The sequence below is a fragment of the Euleptes europaea genome, chromosome 7, assembly GCF_029931775.1.
Source record: "Euleptes europaea isolate rEulEur1 chromosome 7, rEulEur1.hap1, whole genome shotgun sequence".
In the NCBI taxonomy this organism is placed as follows: domain Eukaryota; kingdom Metazoa; phylum Chordata; class Lepidosauria; order Squamata; family Sphaerodactylidae; genus Euleptes; species Euleptes europaea.
In genome coordinates this window covers 51,717,195-51,741,978 of record NC_079318.1, presented here as the reverse complement: position 1 = coordinate 51,741,978, position 24,784 = coordinate 51,717,195, and the positions used below count along the sequence as shown (strand labels likewise).

General features: G+C 41.7%; 1 protein-coding gene across 1 annotated transcript in view; it reads left to right on the top strand.

The window, feature by feature from the left end:
* Nucleotides 1-2,852, top strand: part of PROX1 (prospero homeobox 1) — a 65,443-nt gene extending 62,591 nt beyond the window's left edge. Inside the window, exon 5 of the mRNA XM_056853073.1 lies at nt 2,527-2,852. Within this exon, the coding sequence (XP_056709051.1) occupies nt 2,527-2,712 (186 nt within the window). The 3' untranslated portion in view covers nt 2,713-2,852. The remainder of the gene's footprint in view (nt 1-2,526) is intronic.
* Nucleotides 2,853-24,784: the final 21,932 nt, after the last annotated feature.

The window sequence follows — 24,784 nt, the reverse complement described above, 5'->3', positions numbered from 1 at the left end:
CTCTCAGGATGAAAAGATGGTCTGACTCAATTCAAGTCAGCACCATATGTTGTCATGACTTTATATACCACTAGGGTTACCAGGTCCCTCACTGCCACCGGCGGGAGATTTTTGGGGCGTAGCCTGGGGAAGGGGGGGTTTGGGGAGAGGAGGGACTTCAGTGCCATAGAGTCCAATTGCCAAAGCGGCCATTTCTCCAGGTGAACTGATCTCTGTCAGCTGGAGATCAGTTGTAATAGCAGGAGATCTCCAGCTAGAACCTAGTGGATGGCAACCCTGTGTACCACCCTTGCCTATGCCTTTTCTTATTAACTATTTTGGAATTGTTTTGGACTTATCTGTGGCACAAATGTGAGGGCAAAAACATCTGTTTGGGGTACCTAATCCAATTCCTCAGGAAAATATTTGACTGAATTTGCCAAATGTTTGTCTTCCTATAATATTTAGCCAGTATTTCTCACCCTTCCGGAAACACATCACTTCCACAAAATGTACCATTCGATAGCTGGCGCTACCCATTCCAAGGGAGGGATCCTGTAACTGAACAAACTGTAACCAAAGCCCCTTCAAACAGTAACATTATAGATTATTTAGATGGAGTACCAGGAGACCGAATGGCTAAAAAAGAAAAAGTAAAGCTCAGAGTTTCGTTATTGGGGCATTCTCTATTAGTAAAAGAAAAACGATTTTAATTTTACTAATGAATTGCCCCCGACCCGCCCCCTTCTTTGAAAGTCTCTCCTTTGACTAAGAAGTTTCAGCAATGTGAGTCAATATGCTTTTTGCAAAGGACACTTACTGTTTGGGTCCAAATTCCACCCTCTAGTGCATGGAAGTAACTCCCACTGACTGTAGCAGCAGGTGATCACATGTCTGTCTCATGGCAAAATCTGGCTAATAGATCACTAGTGTGTCATCTGCTTCACTGCATGAGAAAGCTTACAGTGCTTTGTAGCAAGGAGTAGGATAATTTTCAGGCCTTCTGTGCAGGGTAAGAAGGTAGGAATAGTTCATTAAGTGAAGTAGGAAAAAAGTAGGAAGATTCATCGGCCAGATCTGGAATTGCAATCGTAAGTGAAAGAGCCATACTCATTCTTCATTATAGTCACTTGATGCCCACAAGTGAATGAGAGGCTGCTTCTGGGACTAGAATGGGGCTGCGGCTCAGTGGCAGAGTATCTGCTTGGTTTGCAAAAGGTCCCAAATTGAATCCCTGGCATCTCTAGTTAAAAGGACCAGGCAGTAGGTGATGTGAAAGACCTCTACCTGAGACCCTGGAGAACCGCTGCCAATCTGAGTAGACAATACGGATGTTGATGGACCAATAGTGTGATTCAGTATAAGGCAGCTTCATGTGTTATGCTAGAAGTCAGCAGAAAGCTCTAGGAGGCTATATGCTAGACTGCATATACCCACACTGAACACATACCCATGCTCACACGTGCACCTTCTTTTGTCAGCTATTGACACTTGGTTGGGACCTGTACTGAGCAATTCTAGAGAGAATGCTCCTGGGAATAAGACTAGAAGCCACTCGGCTATGCACATTTTGCAGCTCTGCCCCCACAGGTACATCGTGAATGGTTGCTCACATGGATGGCCGTATTTATGAAGTAGACCTGAATTGGCATTGTATTGAAACTGTTTTAATAAATAAAGATTTAATGAGAAGGAATTAATTAAAGTAAATTATATTGATGAAAAGGACAACTTTCTCAAAATATATAGTCATGGAAGATGTGGGAAACAGCATGCCCATGTGCAATGATTTTCATTGTACCAAATGAACTGGATTGCCATTTGGAAACCTAATGGATCAAATAGAACTTGGGTCTGTGGTCACAGCATGTGCAGAGTCCCCTATTGTATTAATATGGTTTTATTGAGATGTTTGAGTTGAAGGGGGACCATAATGGCTGAGTACAAGGAAGTGTTATGGGAGCAACACACACAAAGCAACCAATGAAGCAGGCCATTAGAGGATGGCTTATTAGGTGCTCATTTTTAAAACTGCAAAACATTCATAGATGCCCTATTTCTTTGATGGCTTTCAGCTCTGGCTGGGACCAGAGCTGACTGTAGAAATTAAGAGACTATGTTGTTTCCAGCACACACTAAATTCTCATTTGAATACTCATGGAGAAAGAGTAAACAAATGCATAAATATGCGGGCAAAATACCCTGCAGACCTTCAAGGCAATAGCCGTTGTCTCCCCCTCCCGTTCCCTTCCTCTGCTAATTATATCTTATAAATCCAGCACTCTCTAAACCCAGATGTTCATATTTTAATACCTACATTCTATGGTTCAACTTTACAAAGCTAGCTAACACATGTTTGAAAAGTTATTACTATTGTACTATATATAACAGGCTTGCCTAAGAGAATAGAGGTCTGCCGCATTTAGAAAATGCAGGTGCTATATAAGCTCCCTTTTGAAAGCAAGAACTTAGCTCAGTTTCCTTTGAAGACCCAGAGACTTGAAACTGAAAACTTTTATTAATGCCATTGTCTCCTTGTATCAGCAGGTTCCAGAGAGATTCCTGGAAGTGGCTCAGATCACATTACGAGAGTTTTTCAATGCCATTATCGCAGGCAAAGATGTTGATCCTTCCTGGAAGAAGGCCATATACAAGGTCATCTGTAAGCTGGACAGTGAAGTTCCTGAGATTTTCAAATCCCCAAACTGCCTCCAAGAGCTCCTCCATGAATAGAGATTTCAACCACTATTTATGAATGTATAAAGAAGTAGCAGACCCCCCTCCTTTTGATGCCCAAGTTGTGTGTGTGCTTGCGTGTGCGTGTCTATATTAATTTCATATACATATATAATATATTCAATATGTGTATATGAAATCAGATCAGAATCTCTTGTGGGTTGTTTTTTTTTTTTTAATTGAGGTCATTAACAAGAGGACAATTATTTTAGCCCCAACCTTCCTTTCACTTTTGCTCAGAACTTTTAACACTTGGAGGGAAAGAGTATTTGATCATTTTTCTTTCTTTTAGGGAAAAGAACATTTTAAAGTGTGTTTAAGCCTGCTTTAGCAAATTTAGGGTATTTCTTCTCTTTCTTTCTTTTTTACAATGCTGACTTCTCACTACAAGGCAGCATTTTGTTTTCGAAAGACAAGTGTCACACTGCAATTTCACAGGCAATGTTGTCGCCTTGTTAATGTTAAGCTCTTTGGAGGTATTTTACAAGCGTAGACTCTCCTAAATTTTAGCTTAACTCTAATTATTTTTATCACTTAGATATTAGTCATACACAGAACATCAAAATCAGGGTCCATACCATACTTTTCAAGCTTTTCTCTTACAAAAATAATATATGCCCTAAATCCTTCCCATCATCTCTAAGTAGTGCAGAGAAGATGTCCAGCATACCTGGGTCTGGGACCCTCCCTCAAGGGTTCCTCTGGGTTCTCTCTTCATTTCCCCCCAACTAATCTGGAAAAGGGAGGAATGGTAGGGAGGTACCCTGGGAACCTCAGCAAGTCTGAGTGGATTTCAAACCCTGCCCGGATTGGCTTGAATCTGAATCAAAACAAATCTGAGGATGGAATTTAAAAATCTATTGCTGGAGAGGATTTTTTTAAATTCCCCCATCATTACTTACCCCAAACTCCCCCCCCCTTTAAAGCAAACCAGTATTGCACAAAGTAGAATAAGTTCATAGAAGTCAAAAGGTGGGAAAGTGTCAAAGCAAGTATACATAATATTTAAATTTCCTATATGGGGTCAGCCTGTTAAAAATACAGTAGCATTTCTCTCTTCAAATAATAAAAACGGATGGCATGATTCAGTTGCAGATACACATTTTGATTTGCATTAATTTCACTGGGAGATTTTAGCAGGTAGTAACACTCGCCTTTTGAAATTAATGAGCGGATGAGGTAACAATCCTGTGCACACTTATTTGGTGATGTCCTACCAAACTTAGTAGGACTTACTTATGAGTAGAAATGTATAGGATCAAGCTGCTTAATGCTTAATTTTGGAGAGGGCTTGGCCATGTTTAAATAGCAAAATGTAGTCAAAATGTATTCCTCTTTTCTCCAAGCACCTAGGTATTTGATATTTGTACCTGAAAAATAGTGTATTTCGTTAGCCTTTTTTTATTCCAAAATTGCTGAGGCAAACAAGAAAAAAAGTACAGAGCATCTCAGAGCAGAAATAATCATTTTTGTATATTGTAATAAAGACATTTTCACAGGGAAAAAAATTAGTTAAAGTAATAAACAAGCCACAACATATAAAGGGCGCAATCTAGAGAAAATGTACATTTCACTAAAATTCATGGAATGTAAACAGTTAACTGTGTTTTCTTACTGGGATTTAAGCAGGTTTAACTTGCTCTGGATTGTGCCTATAAATCATACAGAAACTTTATACTTCTGTCCTGTTGGCTAGGGAAAGCAGAAGTTCGCTACATTTATTGTTTCCTCAAATACAAGTGAAGCATTAACAACGAACCGAACTGATCCAGACAACTTTTCTCGTACCACAAAAGCTAGTGACGACATGAGTGCAGTGTGTGGGGTTCATCTCAGTTTTCGGTTATTTCCTCTCAAGGTAACCTTTTTGTGATCGCTTTGTGGTTTAAAAAAAAGTCACGTGGATCCGTTTGCATTCTGATGATGGATGAAAACAATTTCAAAAGGTCTCAGGGCCAAACTAGGCAGTATGCTAAATGTAGAGCTGCCACTGAAAACAGCAGCTGTGTGTTGAGTTCCACACCTCTGCAGAAGGCTAGTACAATGTACTTGTGCCCTGATGTTCTGCATTCCCTCACTAGCAGCTGTGGGGCAAGAAAAGCACAGGCAGGACGTCCAGGCACAGTAAGTTAAGCCCGAGAGAGGGCACATGCATGGCAACCATTTTCAGTGAGTTTCCTTTGCATATAATCTAGTTTGGCCTTGGGGTTTTTTTTTGACATATTAACTCATATTGAAGCAGTCCAAGTTTAAATCTATGTGGACTGTCTCCACAAAATGATCCAAAAAGTTTTATGTTGAAAAAGTAGTAGTAATGTTGTATGACTCTTGCTGAAGTGAGGGAACACGATAATCAGCCTAATTAAAAAAGAAAAGAGCTCATTGCTAGATTTTGTGCTTTCTTCAATTAACTCCTTTTCATTTTGACATTTTTTTGCAAAGGTGTAGTGTCCAGTAGTGTGTTTTTTTCCTTATATGCTATGACACTATGTGTTTGTTGTTTTTTCTGTTGTGTTTTGTACAGATGCAGTAAGAATTTATTGTTATCTGAGAAAACATTTTCCATTTCCCGCTTACTCCCAGGCAATTTGATACAGATTTGATATGAATTAGCCAAGGAAGCTATTTTACAGCTTAGCAAATTATTGTTCTTAGGACTCTCCCCCCCTTTTCGCCCCCTCTTCTTGAATTTGATTTTTTTTTTAAATAAAAATATGTATTTTGACTTTGGAGAGTGAAACTGTACCCCATGTGACATATTTTTTAAAAAAATCTGACCCCGTCATTGCAGTGATGCTTACTTTACAAATACTGCTTGACCGACAGAAACAGATGAAACAATTATTGTCAGTGATAAGCCTTAATCTGCTGATTATTAAAAAAAAAATCAACCTAGGACACCCAGGCTGAAATCCAAGGATCCTCTTTCGTATGCAGAAACAGAGTTTCTGCTTGCAGATCAGCGCTTTTCCTGGCATAAGAGCCTTGCAGAAGCAAGCAAGCAAAAAACGTCCAGACAGCATACATTACGTAGACTTACTAAGGGGCACAAGCTGGGTTTCTTTCCCCCCTTTTACACACAGATGTCTGGATTGCAGACCTTGACATTGTTTTCAGACAGTGGTTAGATCTGTGTACATGGGATGAAGGGCCACCATTTTCACTATGCATTACAACCAAAACTGCTCCTAAGCTTCTTCCTGAATACAATTTTTTTATCCATACATAAATGCCACTTTTTTGGTTTGTGCACAATGTGCAGATTTTAGGGTGTTTCCAGCAGTGGGATTTTGCTGATGATCAGCATGCTGAATCACCTCAGATCCAGCTACTGCTGGTTCAGATGCACTAGCAGGATTATTATGAGAAGCAGAACTACTGTCAGGCCAAAACAAAGATGGTAACTCTCAACCCCTGCACTAGCAAGTACTTTTCGTTGAAGTGCTTCACATTGTGCTTCCTGTTTCCACACGGCAGTTGCTGCTCAGAACAATGTCTGGAAACAAGTTGTGTAGTAGCAGTTCCAACAGAAGAGGACTGGAACTGTGGTTGCACTCATTTTCCCATTCTGAGTGAACATTCCAGTTCTCATTTAGGGCACAGCACCCCAACAACTGTTTCTGCTGAAGCTTTCTGGACATGTATAGGAGGTGCTCAATTGCTCTGGCATGTTTCCCCCATAATATTGCACACCTCAGAATTTTCCATTGAAGTGTGCTCCTAGTTAACAACAGTCAATTTGAAATAGACATCAGCAGCAGCCCCTTACGTACAGACTACCATTTCATTAATACTTTGGACAAATAACACAGAAACTAAAGCCATACTTCAGTTTTAACATCAGTTGTAGCATGTAGATGCACTTCTTGAATACACTTCCCTGGCCTTTTTATCGTTTGCTTTTTATTCTTGGTGTAATTTTACCATTATTATTGACTGAAATGTGATTAGCGGAGAGTAGACCTTATGTCATCTATTTATTTATTTATATATTAACCACTAGCAAATGATGCATAGGAATGCTAAAGTAAGATAAAAACAAACACTGATCTGAAGTGTGTTTATATAGAAGCAAACCATCTAACAAACTGACTGATTCTTTTTATGATAATCTCATTGCATTACATAGCCATATTGCCTTTGTGTCTCCCAAGGCAGATAAATTAAAAGATAAAACAATGATCTTTCCTATATTTTGTGCAGGCTTGACCACTGTCCCAAACAGTTTCTTCCATATTTAATTTTTTTAAGACGTTCTCGCCCTGATCCTGTAGACATAAATTGACACTGAGTGTTCTGTGCAGTGGAAGTTGTTATGAGCTATGCCCAAGCTCTTGCCAGATTTGTCCTCATAAGAACATAAGAAAAGCCCTGCTGGATCAGACCAAGGCCCATCAAGTCCAGCAGTCTGTTCACACAGTGGCCAACCAGGTGCCTCTAGGAAGCCCACAAACAAGATGACTGCAGCAGCATTGTCCTGCCTGCGTTCCGCAGCACTTAATAGATTAGGCATGCTCCTCTGATCTTGGAGAGAATCGGTCCTCCTGTGTTGCCTACCTGTTGCAATCCCATGCTAAAACATGAATGCAAAATATCAGTAGCATGGGCTGTAACCTGAAGAATACTTTACTGTGAGTAAGCCTCATTGAATACAGTGGGACTTACTTCTGAGTAGACCTGCTTAGGATTGCGCCATAGAGTTTTGCCAATGTATTTGGCAATGAGATGCCCAAAATAATGGCACTGTGTTGGGAAAGTCAGCTGGTCGTTCTCCAGACACTTGTGAGGATATCTACGCTGCAGTTGTGCAGGATAAATAGTAATTTCCTCTCACAAAGAATACTGGGAATAGTTAGGTGTATATTAAGGGGGGAAGCATCTCTACCAGTGAATTCTCAGCACTCTAACCTAATTACAACATGGAGGAAATAGAACTCTCAGACAGCTATAAAACATAGTGCACCAAATTCTTCACTGAATTCTGCATTGTAGCAGCTTTGATGGTGCTGTAGCCGGTGATTGTTGGTTAGAGCAGCACAGACCTACCTTGCTGCGCCAGCCAGGCCTCCCCACTCAGCTTGCGCTGTCAGCATGCTCCTGCAAGTGTGACAGGGAGGAGGTTCAGCGATTCTCACACCCTTCGCCTCTACATACCTATTAGCCAATGCAGGTATTCATAGAACTGGGTCATGAAAAGCCAAGTTTACACGGGCAAAGTCATTTAAAAACTGTTCCAATATCCCACCCTGATATTTGTGTCTCTTTAATTAACATATTTCATTTTTCTGCATAGAAACTTGAGGTTATAGTGTGTGCCTAGACCTTAAATTCACCAGCGGAAGGATTAGGGGACGAATCCTTCAAATTACCAGTTCCCCCCTCCACAAGTACAATTGTTCTTGTGCCTTCTATGGCTTACGGTTTTCATCTTTTTGAACTCCCCCCCCCTCCAATTACTACAGCTGCAATAAACACTAGATTATTCCCCCCCTTTTCTCCCAGCTGTTTGACATAATGTTGATAGCTATGCATATTTTGTGTCTTTTTAAAGAAAATTAAAAAAGCAGGAGAATACGTTTTTGAAGAAGAGAATTTTTAGAAGTTTGATAATGCAAATTATTTTTTCTCAGTCATTTGAGCAGCATTCAATTTTGAAAATTTTCTTGTAGAAGCCAATTTTTTGTAACAGTGGTGCGGATCTTGTGTTTTCTTAGCCTAATATAAAGTAGTATAGAAGCAATATTTCATACGTATTATATAGATGTGTATACATATACTTACATATATACCCACATATATACATGATAATATATAGATGTATATATGTATATATGCTTATACACACATAATATGCGTGTGAAGTGAAAAGCTTACATTTTTCCAATGTAGATTAAGAACCTATTTTAGACATTTGTTATGTTTTGTGAGAAGAATGTTCTATTTGAAACTATGAAACATTTAATTCTTACTGTATCTCTGGTTGTGTAATGGGAACTCTTCACATTAAATGGTTTTTTAATAAAGTGGAAGATATTAGAATGTAGTAATTATTTAAGGAAGTTGTCGCCCATATATTCCTGAGGTTTGCTTTGTGCCTCTGAGTATTATTTAATTTAAAGTGTTTTAAGTTTGCAGAATTGTTGTTAGTGTACCAGGTATGTGGGTGAACATCTATGGCTGAGGGGAACTTTTATAAAGCAATGTATATATTCAGCTTGATGGCTCTTGTTGAATAAAAGCATATGATTTTAATAACTGCATTCTGAGAACGCCTATTAACATTTATAAGACACACTGCAGTAACTGTACAGATAGTTGAAAGCATTCTTTAACAATTTCAGCTCAATACTTTTAAAAGATAAGTCTCTTTCATCTTATGTCCAGGGCATAGGTGATACAGTTTCTGTAAAATGACAGAATTTTTTTGTCTATGTGCACAAAGTAATTTATTGGCAAAGGGTTTTTTCCCCCCACAGGTTAATACTAACTAAAAGCGAAGATTTTGTGGCTTTAAATATAGGACTTTCACCAGCAAAACTGAAATATATAAATATATAAATAAATATAAATATATATAAATATATATAAGAAGTGGTTTGCAAACCTCCCCCAAATGAGCGTTGTACATGAGAAGTAATAAAAAATTGAAAAAAAATCACCCTCTATTTGTCATGTGTATTATATAGTAATTATTGATGTTTTAGTGCAAAGATTTCTTTTGGATATCTATTCTGTGTTGGAAATTTTGATAAGCATTGTTTTCAAAAAGCTCCCCTTGAAGAATGTAACTGGTTTATGAGTAAGCAGTTACTGTATTGCACTTAAATGTTCTTTTGAAGGAAATGCAATTTTATTTTCTGTAGAACCGTTGGTTGTAAACCATAGAAAATGCTCATATTTTGAGCTGGGATGAAACCTGGTGTTTAGCCTTTGTGTCTTTTTAGGGAAATTATACAAGGTGGTGACTTCTGCCTTTCTTGTCTTCTGAGCCAGAATTATTTTCTCTATTCAGTAAACTACCTTACAATATTAAAACATACAGGAAACAAATCTGGATGAGACTTAAAGTTTAAACTGTAACCCAAATTCATCTCATGTGAACTTTTTTAAGGCATTAATAAGGGTTTTGTGGGTTTTTTGGGGGGAAATTAGTGAGTAAATATTTCCACTATATAATCTAAACTCAAGAGTCAAATATATTTATTTAACTGGAAGAGTCAAAGGTTAAGGCATACACTGATATTGTCCCAGCTACCACTCATATGTACATAGTTACAAAAGTGAAAAAACACTGCCTTTATATTATTTAGCAATATGTTGTAAATAGCGTTATTAAACTTTTTTAAAATAAAGACCCGTTAATTTGAAATTAGGATATTAACTGGATTGATTAAGTCAACTTTTGATTTTGATTTTTTAGCTAGAGGCAATTTCAACTGTGGAAATTTTTGTTGTTGTTGTCTATTGTTCTGAAAACTTTGCATAATTTATTGGTTTAATTTATCCTAATTTATTTGATGATGTACAATTTTGTATTGCCAAGGACGTACTGTAATATTAATTGATGATGTGATAAAACATGAAGATGCCCCTGTCTGTATGGAGGGAAAAAGGTGCAGCAGACAATTGATTGAAAAAAAGTTACAATTCTAGCTTGGCAGCTACTAAATTGAAAAGAAATCAGGAAAAATGGTTTGGGGTAGGTGGGGGGGAAAGGGAGGGAATCTTATTTTGTGTGTTTTAAGCTTTTGTATACTCTCCAGACCTTTACCTTTATTGCTTTGTACCACTTAAAGGATACAGTAGTTCAATTGCCTTGTGTGCCTTCCATCTTCTCTAAACTGAATGTATGTGCAGTATATATGCAAGCTTGTGCAAAATAAAATATAAATTACAAGCTCATTGCCATGGTTTAGATTTATTTCTACAAGATCTGTTGCACTCCAACTGATGTCCCTCCAGAGGCATGTTATTGTCAACGGCTTGGATCCACTGGAATGTTTACACGGAAGGAAGGAAGGCCAGCGTGGTGTAGTGGTTAAGAGTGGTGGTTTGGAGCGGTGGACTCTAATCTGGAGAAATGGGTTGGTTTCCCCACTCCTACACATGAAGCCAGCTGGGTGACCTTAGGCTAGTCATAGTTCTCTTAGAGCTCTCTCAGCCCCACATACCTCACAGGTTGTAGGGAGGGGAAGGGAAGGTGATTGTAAGTCGGTTTGATTCTTCCTTAAGTGGTAGAAAAAGTCGGCATAGAAAAACCAACTCTTCTGCCCATGGAGTGTGACTTGCTCCCCTGCCCCCTCCTGCTACAGCCCAAAGTGTCTCCTTAAAATGCTTCTTGCATGGATCCTGACCCTCCAGAGCAGAATTTAAGGGGGTATTTTTATTTGCAGCAGGATAGAAGAAGCAAAAAAGTCATGCTCCTCAAACAGCATGCCTATTATTTTGGGTGCGGTGGAACACAGGCAGGATGGTGCTGCTGCACTCGTCTTGTTAGTGGCTTCCTAGAGGCACCTGGTTGACCACTGTGTGAACAGACTGCTGAACTTGATGGGCCTTGGTCTGATCCAGCAGGGCCTTTCTTATGTTCTAAAGGCTTCTCTCCGCAGAAACACTCTGGTAGGTCCAAGCCAATGCCTTTTCAAACCACACACTTTTCCCTTTGCAGTTTTTTTTTTTAATCTCACATTTGAAGCTACCCTGTTCAAACTTTCTATACAGCAATGGCCTTTACAACTTATGGCCCACCAAATCGAATTCACCCCTCCAATCATGTAAGACAACTCTCAGGAATTGGAAAACTTCCTGGTTTTGCTATCTGGGATTACAAACCAAGGAGATGGTTTTCAAGCATCTGACAGGTGTGTTGCATTCAGCTCAGTGGGTAGGGTTCCCATCTTCCTGCTGGGCAGTGTGGGGGGGAGGGAATTCCTGGAGAAATGTGCGGGTGCAATTGGTGTCCCTGACAAGATATTGCTGCTTCTGCAGTAACCCAGAAGTGATGTCAACACACTGGGTGAATGCTAGAGCATCGCCCCCCTTGCACGATGACATAACTTCCGAGTTCCCAGAAGTGATGTCATTGCACGAGGCCTGCTTATTCCCCGCTCCCAAACCATGAGTCCCTGCCTCCCCCCATCTCCCACTGGCTGCCTGGCCATGACTGGCAACACAATCCCTGAGTCATGTTATGTGATCTGGGTATAAATCATGTTGGCCAAGTTTCACCTAGATCAGGAAAGGACCATAGCACTGGAATATCTCTGACTGGTTGTGTCCAGCCTGGCTTCCTATTGCTTTGATGCACATTTTAAGTTGAAGTTTTAATTTTAAAAAGCTCCACGATGTGAAAATGGAGACATTGATTTAGTTAGAGCCCGTGTAGTGTAGTGATTTGAGTGTTGGATCTAAGATTTGTGAGACCCAGGTTCAAATTCCCCACTCTGCCATGTAAGCTCACTGGATGACTTTGGGCCTAGGGTTGACAACTTTCAGGTACTAGCTAAAGATATCCTGCTATTACAACTGATCTCCAGCCAATAGAGATCAGTTCACCTGGAGAACATGGCTGCTTTGGAAATTGGACTCTATGGCATTAAAGTATCTCCCCACCCCAAACCCTGCCCTCCTCAGGCTCTGCCCCAAAAACCTCCCGCCGGTGGTGAAGAGGGACCTGGCAGCCCTACTTGAACCAGTCACATACTCTCAGCCTAACCTACCTCACAGGGTTGTTGGGGGATAAAATGGCTGACAGAAGAATGATGTAAGCCACTTTGGGTCCCCATTAGGGAGAAAGGTGGGGTATAAATGAACTACATAAATAAAAGTTACAAAGGTGATCTGGAAAACCAGCCTTAGAATGGGGCAATTAAATAACTAAATACTGTTATCTATTCCATTTTGCTTTATTGGACCTAGATCATCCTGTGATCTTCTCATGAAAGTAGCAATGGGCTGTTCCTGAAAGCAGAGTGTATATTGCTGAATTGCAGTGTTTTATAGCTGTTAATATACAATAAAATACAATGTACTCCAAGGCTACTTAGTAAGGTTCATTTTACAGTTTTGGAATTCTCTCCACTGGAAATCTATCATGGCTGGGTAGGCTGCATGTGTTAAAATTCAATTTTAATTGGGTTTGTTATACAATGTATAGCAGCGTACAATATACATTTGTTATTATTAATACTTATTTGTTATTTTTTAAAATTCTGCCTTTCCTCCATGGCACTTACAGCAGCATATATGTAGTTATTTTATTTTCACAACTACTCAATAAGGTAGGCTAGATTGAAAGACAGTGTGTTTCATAGTTCAGCAGAGTTTTGAATCTTGTCCATACAATACACCATACTATCTCATTGACTTCCCATAAATCAACGGTCTTCTAACATGCATTTTTCCAGGTTAGCTCAGCAGACATATTTTGAGAGTCTAAGGCTTCCAAGCATACGCTGGCCTGATTTGAATCAGGATGCTGGCATGAGGGGAGAGGGACTTAACTTTCCACCCATGTCATTTTCTTGACTTGAAATTACTTGGTGGGGGGGATACTATTTGTCCCATTGGGAAAACATCCATTTAGCCACCACGGCTACTCCTTATACAGAGGCAATGGATCTCTGAACGCCAATGCTAGGAGGTAGCATCAGGGGAAGGCCTTGGCCTCAATGCTCAGTTTGTTGGGCACTTTAGAGATCAGTTCACCAAGGGAAAATGGCCACTTTGGCCATTGGACTGTTTGGCATTGGGGTCCCTCCCCTCTCCAAACTCTGCCCTCCTCAGGCTCCACCCCCAAATCTCCAGGTATTTCCCAACCTGGAGCTGGCAACCCTACATGTCAGGTTGTGCAGCATAGGAACCCAGGAACAGCACCAAGATAGAGTCCACTTTGATCATCAGGAGGAGGAAAAGGCAGGACTGGCCTTCAAGGGCACCTAAAAAGCAAGTGAGCCAAAGAATGACAGTATGAGCTTCCTTGGGAGTAAAGTCCTACTTATGTGTAGGCCAAGAGAGCTAGGGAGAGGCTGTGCCAAGCCAGAGCAGGCAGCAGGAGGAGAGCCACCTGGGCAGGGAGCCAGACGACTGACAAGGCCTGCAACCTTGGAGGACAGAAGGGACCAGGTCCTCCCATAGACCAGGGAAGTTGTATTCCTGGCCATGAGAACAGTGGTTCCTTTCTTGGGACCTATCAACATAATTGCCTAACATAGTAGTAAGGCTGCAGCGGCTAAAGCCTTGGGAACAGGAACAGAGCCTTGACTGTGACAGGTGGAGGCCCTCCAGGCTGTTATTGGGCATGTGATCCGGGGATTCTGCTATTTCAGACAAACTGTGCAATAAACCACAGCCTTAACAGTCTTCCTGATATCTGCCTTTTATTGTGGAGGCTAGAAAATAATGAAATGCCCGGGTGGAGAAGCAGCCCTGAGCCCTGGGAGCTTCACAGTCCCATTAACCCCTTTTTCATGATCAAAGAGGACACCTCCCCTTGCCCCCCTTTTTCATCAGTGGATCTAATCAAAGCTGGTTGGATCTAACCCCCTGTTTTCACCTCAGAAGCAAGAGAAGAGCTGAGAAGAGCTCTTGTGACCTGGGCCTTAGACAGCATGTTGTACATTGGGGGAGGGGATGTGCGCCTACAAATGTTCTACATTATGCATTTGAGGACAGGGTGGGGGGAGGGAATGTGCACACTCTACCTAAGGAGGGCTCCCGGGTCCCTCTTCGCTACCGGTGAGAGGAGGACGGGGTTTGGGGAGGGGAGGGACTTCAATGCCATAGAGTCCAATTGCCAAAGCGGCCATTTTCTCCAGGTGGACTGATCTCTGTCAGCTGGAGATCAGTTGTAATAGCAGGAGTTCTCCAGCTCGTACCTGGAGGCTGGCAACCCTATACTTAATCCTGGTGCTACTTTAGAATTTAATTGACAGGCAGCAGCACAGTTTGTTTGTAGAGAATGGACTGCTCTTCAAGGCAGAGAGAGATGCATTCGCCCTTCTGCCTTTTAATACTTAGAACTGCAAGCTTGTTGGATGGAAACATTGACGCTGAGAAAGAAAGCACAATAAAGAAGCACTGCTCAATCCAATGCAAATGCCCTATTCTCCTTGTAATAGGCACACCAGACAGGCAGCTGGGGGAGGCGACAGGGGAGAACACTTGATGGGGAAAATCTTGTGGCAACAGTGGCCAGTTTCATTATGTCCACTGCCAGACTCTGAAACAACTCTTGGGGCCTGAAATCCTATTGCCTATTAAAACTGGGCATGACAGCTCTTTTTTATGCTTCACCAACCAGAGATGGAACCAGGTCCTGAGGGAAATAAGGAAAAATATTTATTACAAGTGTTTAACACCTTTTAGTACAAAACAGCCCTAGTAGTCGGCAATTCACAGATACATCGTGCCAGCACAATATAAAACCAAAGGGAATCTCTTATAAATCTAATAATTGTCTGGCAGAAGAGATGGGAGGCCTATATCAAAATCCTACCAAACCTGAAACATTTGACCAGAAATAGCAGGGATTTTGTTTGTTGGTTTATTTCTTGGTAAATCAGTCGGTCTTTTTTAATTCACTTAGAACTAAATAATACTGTTAGGCTCAGAACAGGTTCAAAAAGGCATATTTGGTTGAGCCATTTCCCTTTCTTCAAAGGGCAAAACCCAAAGTCAGATGTGTACAGCAGACTGTATTGTGCATTTATACATTCAATCCAATTATCTCTCTGAACCTGGGGTAACTTTATCATATGTAACATCCTCACAAACAATAAGGAATTTTTTTTTATCACATGTACCCTGTATTGTTTTCTAAATTCTTTGACACTTATCATTTTCACTGTCTTAATAACCATGTGGTACGTTATTTACCATTGTGGAAACTATCTCGTTGTTTCAATCAAGGACAAAGACAAGAAAACAAGGGCAACATGTTGGTCATGCTGCACCAAATACCTCAAAGGAGGCAGTCCTAAGCAGGTCTACTCAGCTGTAGGTCCCATTTTATTCAATAGGAATCTTAGGACTGAGGCCAAATGCGTTTTCACACCAGCTATCTCCTACTGCTCAGCTTTTTAATGTCATTGGTTTTCCCCATCCCTTACACACAGTATGGTTTGCTGGTCCTTACTCTCCCAGGGTTTTTTTTTATTTAGTTTTTCCAGTGTTTTTATCAAACTACCTCAAGCTGGACTGAAAAAACATGGGAAAAGCTCAATGAACAAATGATACTACTTGTAAGGGAAAAGAAAACAACAACAATGCAGTTAAGAAGCTGAGCTGCAGCAAAAACCTGGAGTGGAAAATCCTTCTGTTAGATCCCTCCTCTGTCTTTTCTCCATCTTAACCCTTACATCCTCATTCCCAACCATAGCCAAATTTAAGCATGTTTGCTCACATTCATCCCTTTTTACCTCATTTATCCTCACCCTATATTGCCTTCCCTTTGTTTATTTTAAATTGCAATCTGCCAGGTGGAAGGAATCTGTTTTTCATTCTGCAAAACACCACATACATTGATGGTGCTATATAGTAATGCATGTGCTGGGGCATCGTTGCATATTATAAGGAAGCATTAGTAGCAGATATGTAAGTTCTTCAACTATTCTTTGTTGGTGCTTCCATGTATAACTTCGAAGTCACCTGAGAAAGTGAATCCAGAACAGCTATATCTGTTGGGGTAATGCTCAGTTGCTAGAACTCTTTACAAACACTTGGGAAGATCACAGTTGCCTAAGCTAGCCTGATCTTGTCAGATTTTGGAAGCTAAGCTGGGCCAGCCCTGGTTAGTATTTGGATGGAAGACTACCATGGAAGTCCAGAGTCTGGCAAACCACCTCTGAACTTCTCTTGCCTTGAAAATAGGGTTGCCAAGTGCCTGGTGGTGGCGGGTAAAATCCCGCCAATCCACCGGGCTGCCCGCCAACCAGCTGAGGGCCAGCAGGCAACGCATGCATGCGCGCACACACAACGCAGGTGCTCTAGCAACCTCTGCAGAAACTCTATGGAAACCATAGAGTTTCGGCAGAGATTGAGAGAGCATCCGCGTAGCTTCCGAGTAAACCTGGAAGTGACGTAGGTCCGTTGCGCGGGACGTGTGCACATGTTGCACATGGCTCGAGGCTGAAGAGCTCCCGCCAATGGAACAAAGAGACCTGGTAAGCCTACTTGAAAACCTTATGGGGTCGCACAAGTCAGCTGTGACCTGACATCACTTTCCATCATCAAGATCACAGTCCACTGACTCCTGTTTTGTGCCTCATTTTTAACATTTTTCAAGACATGGAAAATGTTAAGAATTAGGGTTGCCAACTTAGTCTTGGAAAATTCCCAGATAATTGGAGGCAGAGTGAGGAGGGCAGAATTTGGAGAGGGGAGGAAGATCAGCTGGAATGTGATGGCATGTCCTGTGAGGTCCCATTCTGTGATATTGCATCCAGGTCACAGGTCAGCCCTCCAAGTCTTCCCCTTCCTGTGAGGCCACTTCCATCAAAATTCAAACTTTAAATTTCCTGCCTCAAACTAAAAATCTTCTCAAAATTGCCTTCAGGTTTCTCAATATTAAGGAGAAAAATCCAGTCGGAAGACTCATACAAGAATGCCAGTCAATAGCAGTCCCATCCCTTTCTCCATCCCCAACTGGCCTCTGACCATTAGTGTCTTTACAGACCACTGTCAGTTTCTTCTAGTCTCTATGTATACTATATGAGAAATGGAGTCCCAGAGCATCTGCTCTCTGTTGTCACTCTAGGATTTCCATTTTTCCTAGACTCTATGGTTCCTCCAGGGGAACTGACCTCTCTGGTCCAGGGATCATCTGTAATTCCAGAAAACTGTGGCCTCCACCTTGAGGTTTGCAATCCTAACAAGATTCAGACAACTGGTTATCACATGAACAAAAAATGTGAATCCAAGGGCTTAGATCCACTAAAGCGTTTCTGAGGATGGAACAATTTCTGCCCATGGAGTACAGCTTTCTTGCCTCACCCCTCCTGCCACAGGGCTAGCATTTGGGCAGGGGGAGGGGCACTTTAGGCTGCAGTGGCAGAGGGAGCTAAGAGAGGCATACTCTGTGGGCAGAAATCATTCCATCTACAGAAATGCTCCACAGGATCCAAGCCAAGGTATGAAACTTTCTGTGCTTCCCACGTTCTACTTAGTGCAACACATGTAATTATACACCTGTTTACTTGTAGTAATTAATAGCATTGAGGCCAACTGTACAATTCCATACTTTATTTGGGGAGAAGGTGTTCCTGTCTATGTCACAAACCTGTGTAATTATGCTCCATTTTTCTATTGCTTCAGGGCTTGGGTGTGACTATACATGCCTGAGGACTGTTGAGTTGACTCTCTCTGGGTTGGATGTTTTAGAAGGCTCAGGAACCCCGAGTGAACCCCTAGTGAGGAATTCCTGGTATCAAAATGTAGATGAACTGGGCAGCTTCCAGGGCTGGCTGGGTCTCTGGACCCTTCCTTCAGCACGGGGCTACAAAGCATCAAGCTCGACATTAGAATAAGCTCTGATAGCACAGGGTCTGTTTTCATGGTGCAATGCAGCACAGCTCTGTAACAGAGGCTGTTCAAGCTGGAGCTCCTGATGCTTTGCCTACACCGTCTGCTGGCAGTTCACATTCTTGGACTCGGGGCAATGGGAACACGGTACAGTATTTCCAGGAAATATATTGCAACCAGCGTGAACTAGGCAAGCACACTAGTCACTTCTTCCAGGATCGGAGCTTCATTCAGGCATGGTTCAGAAATTAAGGTGGGCAGGCAAATATAGGGTAGTACAGGCAGTACAATCCTTTCATGATAAATGAAGACAACGGGTAACTGAACTATATTTTTGCAAGAAACAGTTTTTAAAACCTTGGTTTCTGTGATGAAAATTCATTTCCTTATATCCCCCTTTCCACCAAATTTCGGAGGTACTTTTTTCGAAGCAGGACTGCAATATACTAAGACTGGTCGCACATTACACAGGGCACAGTCAAGTATGCCACTGACTCAGAGAGCGCACACAATTGCTACAGGGAATTCTAGCTCCTGGGCATACATTTTTGTTGCCTTCTCGTATATATTTTAGGTAAATGAGGAAACCATCTTCAGTGTATACCTAAAAACGTAATGCATGAAGATGCTCATGTCATTATGTGGTGACCAGATAAATTAATTCACTTCCCTGTTAAACAGATAATGGTAAGATTTTTGATGAGAAAGAGAGAAAAATAACTCAAATTGAGACATAGGGCGAAAACGCACGGTCACTTTAGCCTCCTTTATTCCCTGTTTCAGCCAGGATTCGGCCAGGATCCAACGCATGCGTTTCGTCGAACGTGAGTTCGATTCTGGCTGAAACAGGGAATAAAGGAGGCTAAAGCGACCATGCGTTTTTGCCCATATATAGATTTTTTTAAAAGCTATTGATACAGCTAAAGAAGTATTTAATTCTAGGGAACATGTTTCTTTAAATTAATGCAGCCTGCTGCAGTATTGTAAAGAGACAAAAGTGCTTGTATATCTGAGAGGAATAAAGGAAAAGGGGAGAGAGAGAGACTGCCTGAATAAGAAAGAAAATTATCCCGGTTTTTAACACTGCTGGAAAAAAATGTTAAAGTTACTGCCACACAAAGAACCTCTTGAACTGCTCTGCCTTCCAAAATTTCTACTGCACTCTCTGCAGTTACTTGCGTATGGCAGAAGCAGCATCTTTGTATTATATGAACAGTCTGCTTCATAATCAAATACCATCTGTCGCTACATCTGAACTTGTTTTCAACATCTGTGCGTTCTGGTCTTAACAAAGCTTTAAAAACTAATTCAAAAACTTTCACAGATCACTGGCTAAATATGTACATTCGCCATCTTTCACATTGCTTTAAAATATTCCTTCGCTTTCTGCAACCCCTTGGCTGGGAATTGTGAAGATGCGTGTACTTAGAGGCTTTATTAAGCTTATTTCCTAACGGCCTTGGGTAGCCAAGTGCAAAAGAGGGACACTTGCTCAAGCACCGAAAGGACCCATCATCCCCTTTCTTGGTGCCAATACAGTCCCTTTCTGCCAATGAGAAACCTGAAAGTTGATCAGCTACCATACCCCAATTACTCAAAATGACACTACAGATAAAACGGCAACCAAGGGGAGAATCAACTGTATGGCTTATACGCTGCTAAAGTGTGTCTGAACAAATGGCGAAGTAAAATCATGAGAGCTCTCGGGAGAATTAGGACGTTGTTACTTTGCACATGCTTCAGAAATGTGAAGTACATCTTTACCGAACTTTGGGCCAACCCACTAGCAGATGTTGACCAGTTTTGCTTATGTATACATCAGTTGCCGAACACTAAAACAGAGATTAGAAATTTTAATTTAGTCAAGGCAGTTGGGCTAAAATGATGGCTTTTGTTGAAACCATTAAATAGAGCTGCCTAATGAAGTACAGTACAGAGCTGGCAGAGAGATTCCTGATGGGAACACTGCTGCCGATTCCAAACGGCAGCCTTGAAAAAGGGGAAGGAGGAGGAAGTGTTTGAGTCTCTGGCTAAAGCAGAATGGCACAACAGCGCTTGTAAAAGCGGCATCCGCTCCCACGTTGGAGGACAGGATGGGCACTTGTGTGTTATTGCCCTGACGTTTTAATTATTCGCTGGAAATACCGTTATAGTTCTTCCCACCCTATATTTCTTATTCCTATTTGTTAGAAAATAGGAGTTGATACAGACGGTGATGAAACAGTCATAAATTCACCTTTCAAAGGTCATTTGGGTTCAGAGCCTAAAGACTGAATATGGCAAATGTCTTAGGCATAAGGAAGAAGATGGGGGCAGAAAGGGGGTCGTTCTCATTGATGGGTTCGGTGACTGATTTCACGACACAACCATGTTTGCCATTTAGCTCAGAATAGCTATTACCGGCTTCTGGACCATTATTCCTCCACTTTCTAGGGTCAGCACTTAGTGTTGAGAAAATATCACCTTGGTGGCAATAAAATAAGCATTACCATCCCTGGGTGTTTGGCAATTGGATGGTGTCTTCTTTATAAAGGATGTCGAAGATCTATATCAATATATTGAGGTATGTTCTTTGGGCACATTTCAGTTAGGTTCACTGTGCTATGCTGAAAGAGTCAGTTACAGCTTTTCTGGAATAGGTGTTAAGCAGGGAACTCCCCTGGGTTTTGATCCTCAGTCATGCTTCTTCTTCTGCTATGCTTTGTTCATCGTGGGCAAAGTAATCAGCTGTGGGGAGCATTCCTCTCACACTAGGTACTTTCTGACTCTGGGAAAGACGTGAGTAGAAGTGCCCACAGGGACATGCTTCACAGTGGAGGACTGACCCCAAGTGAAAAAGGATATAACTCAACTTACTGGGGGTCATAGAACATTGGTTCAAAATCAAAAACCTTAGTAATGAATCCCCAGAAAAAAATCCCTGAGGGTCCAAAACATTTATATTTACCCAGACTTTTAACTGAGGGATTCTAATTTTTTAAAGCTTTTTATGGTCTGCTTCTAGCCTGAGGACTGTTTTATGAATATCATTTCCATAATGTTTTATGCTGCTTTAATGGCCTGTTTTTAATGGTTGTTGCTTTTGTTGTATTGTTTTAGTTGTGATCCACCTTGAGGAGATCTTTGGAGAAGTAGCGTATCAATTGTCTAAATTAAAACAATATAAGGACCTTGAAATGCCAGTGTGATGACACAGCAAAGATGTGACTTTAGAATGCCACACAGTGCTTTGAGCTGTTTAGTGAGAAAAGAAGGCCAAGAGAAGCTCCAAGTGACTGGAGATTGTTCAAGTCTACCAGCGCCTCGTTTCTATTGGCTTGGCTTTCAGCTCCATATTCGTAAAAATTCCCTTCAGTAATGTGAAATAAAAGAGACTGTTCTGTCCTTACTGACTGCGTCTCTCACCATCTGACAACCACTTGTGTTGTTAGTTTGTTTAGTACAGAAGGAGCCAGCAGAGAAGTTTCTTGTTTACATCAATGAGTGATTGGAATCTACCACAAAGCCTAGTGCTAAGAAAGTCACAGAGTGATAGAGTGATGAAGAACTTCCCTGCTGGTCATTTTGCATAGAGATAAAATTTGTGTGGAATGAGCAAGTAACGCATTCTACACGTATAATCTCCCAGTGAATCTGGAAGCAAAGTATTTTATGAAATTCAAATCACCATTTTTAAACCTGTCTTTACCTGACATTCAGAGCCACCCTCTGTATTGGTAAGGAAGAAATCCCTCCTTCATCAGGGTACCCCATTGCAACCTGTACAGTGGGAGTAGTGGCACAGGGGCACAGATAACTTTTCCTACACTCCTAGGATTGCCAACTAGGGTTTAACAAATTCCTGGAGATTTAGATGCAGAGCCTTGGGGAGGGTGGAGTTTGGGGAGATGTAATTCCATAGAATCCACCCTCTAAAGCTGCCATATCCTTCAGGGAATTGATCTCTGTAGTCAGGAAATCAGCTGTATTTCTGGGAGAACTCTACCCCACCCCCAGATGTTGTCAACCCTATGTAACACTCCCCCCACCTACTCCAGAGAGAAGTAGTTCTCTCAGGCCACATGCACTAGGGTTGCCATTCCCCTGCTTCTGTTTCCCACTGCAGTTCTGCGCAGCAGCGGGGGGTGGGGAAATAAAATTTAAAAAATGACTGTCAGGCCTATGGTGTGATATCACTTTTGGGGAAACCCTGGAAATGATGTCATAGCCCTCTAGGAAGCTTAGAATTTCCAGCAGTTCCAGGAAACCATAGAGTTTCCAGCAATTTCTTGAGAGGACTGATGTCACTCATCTCTAGAAATCAGTGGTTTTACCATAGAGTTTCTGGTAATTACTAGAGAGGTGTGACATCACTTCCTGGGATTTCCAAGGCGTGACATCGTGCTGTCACCTTGCCCCTGCCCCCTTAGTTTCTTGCTGTTTAGAGAAGACACATACTCAGTTAACCATCAGTCAACTGGAAAATAAAATTTGGGGGAAAATTTTTTTAAAAAAAGAAGGGATCTCAAATTCTCATAGCCAGTGTTTGGGTGTAAAACTTGTTACTGGGAATTCTGTGCATATGAGCATATACACACCCTTCCTATGTGTTTGCAATATATATATATATCAGTATGGTTCCCATAGGGTAATGGTAGTCCCCTCTGCAAGCACCAGGTCATTCCTGACCCATGGGGTGACGTCACATCCTGACGTTTTCTAGGCAGACTTTTGTTTACAGGGTGGTTTGCCAGTGCCTTCCCCAGTCATCTTCTACTTACCGTAACTGCAAACCCAGTTTTCTTTTCCCTTCCTCTTTTCTGGTACCCACTTTTTGGTCAAGCAGTGCCAGATATTGTGAAATATTAACATTTATAACAAAAACCAAATTTGCAAAGCCTTCTTTACTAAACAATTCACTAAAGTGTAAAGAATGAAGAACAAGGAGCCATAGCTCATGTGTGGTGTAGAGGTTAGAGCATTAGGCTAGGATTGAGGAAGCCCAGGTTCGAATCTTCATTACTCCCTGACTGATTTAAGAACATAAGAAAGGCCCAACTGGATCAGACCAAGGCCCATCAAGTCCAGCAGTCTGTTCACACAGTGGCCAACCAGGTGGGAAAGGGCAGGGTATAAACTGAATAAAATAAAATATTCTACTATTAGACTGTCTGGGTGATCTTGGGGCAGGCACTCTATCTTTATGAGGACAAAATGGGGAGGAGAAAATCTTGTACACAATCTTGACCTAAACAGTGCACTATATAGATAGATAGATAGTTTAGTGGTACAGCAATGGATGCAGAGGATTCCAGGTCAACTCTGGCCATCTTCAGTTGCAAGATCTCAGGTAGGAGGAATCATGAAACATCTCCGTCTCCTTGAGACCCTGAAGAGTTGCTGTCAGTCAGAGTGGGCTATACTGAGCTAGCTTATTGGATAGCCTGACATGCAATAATGGTCCTGGACAGACTATAGCCCTGTGCTGCCAGTACCTGCCTCTATAGTCCACCAGGCCTATCTGTGGCTACTCTCAGTCTTACCTCTGTTCCTTGAAGAAGCCAAGACTGGAACTGCAGCCCCCCAGAGGTGGGTATGAGTTACTACAGGGGCCTCAGGCAACTTGCCTAAAACAGGGCTATACCAGATGGGGGAGCTGTAAGCCTACAGTCCACTGCATTTAAGTGTTACTACTCGATATAGACAGCAGTGGCATGTATCATGATTACCAGCTCAATGGGCATCAGGAGACAGATGGCACTAGTAAGCTCTTTCATTCCTACAAAGCTCCTGATTCTGAGTTGTTCAAATGTTTATTAAGTTATAGCTGGACTGCCCATCTCTCCCCACCCACCACCCACCAAAACCGGGCTGCTTGCCTATTCATTTGCTTGTAGGATTGCCAAGTCCAGGTTGGAAAATTCCTGGAAATTTGGGGCTGGACCCTGGGGAGGGTGAAGTTTGGGGAGGAGTACATGTTCCTCAAAACAGTGTTTACAACTCCAGAAGCTGCATTTGCTAACTACAAGAAGTCTAACAAAGAGTAATATAAACCTGAAAAAGTCTACCAAAACTTCATGGGCTGAAGAAGAGTCTGCTCCCCTCCCTGTTCTGGCACGATTTGGGGGGTGGGGGCAAGGGTAGCTGTGCATCAGCAGTCATGTGCCACGGGCCAAAGTGTAGCATGGAGCTCCTGACAATAACTTACGGTAGCTTGTGGCCTGAAAACAGGATTGCAAGAGATGGAGCCAGTGTGGGAAGCAGTGGGGAACAACCTGCCAGGGATTCTGGACAATCCTAAAATAAAGATCAGTGAGACAATGACCTCGTTTTCTCTGGGAAAGTATCACTGGAGTGCAGGTCCACACCACCCCATGTTTCAAATTATCTGATAGAGGACCAAAGATATGTTCTCAATATGTGTGAGTAGTAAGGTTGCCAACTTCCAGGTAGTAGCTATAGATCTCCTGCTATCACAACTGATCTCCAGCAGATAGAGATCAGTTCACCCGGAGAAAATGGCCGCTTTGGCAATTGGACTCTATGGCATTGAAGTCCCTCCCCTCCCCAA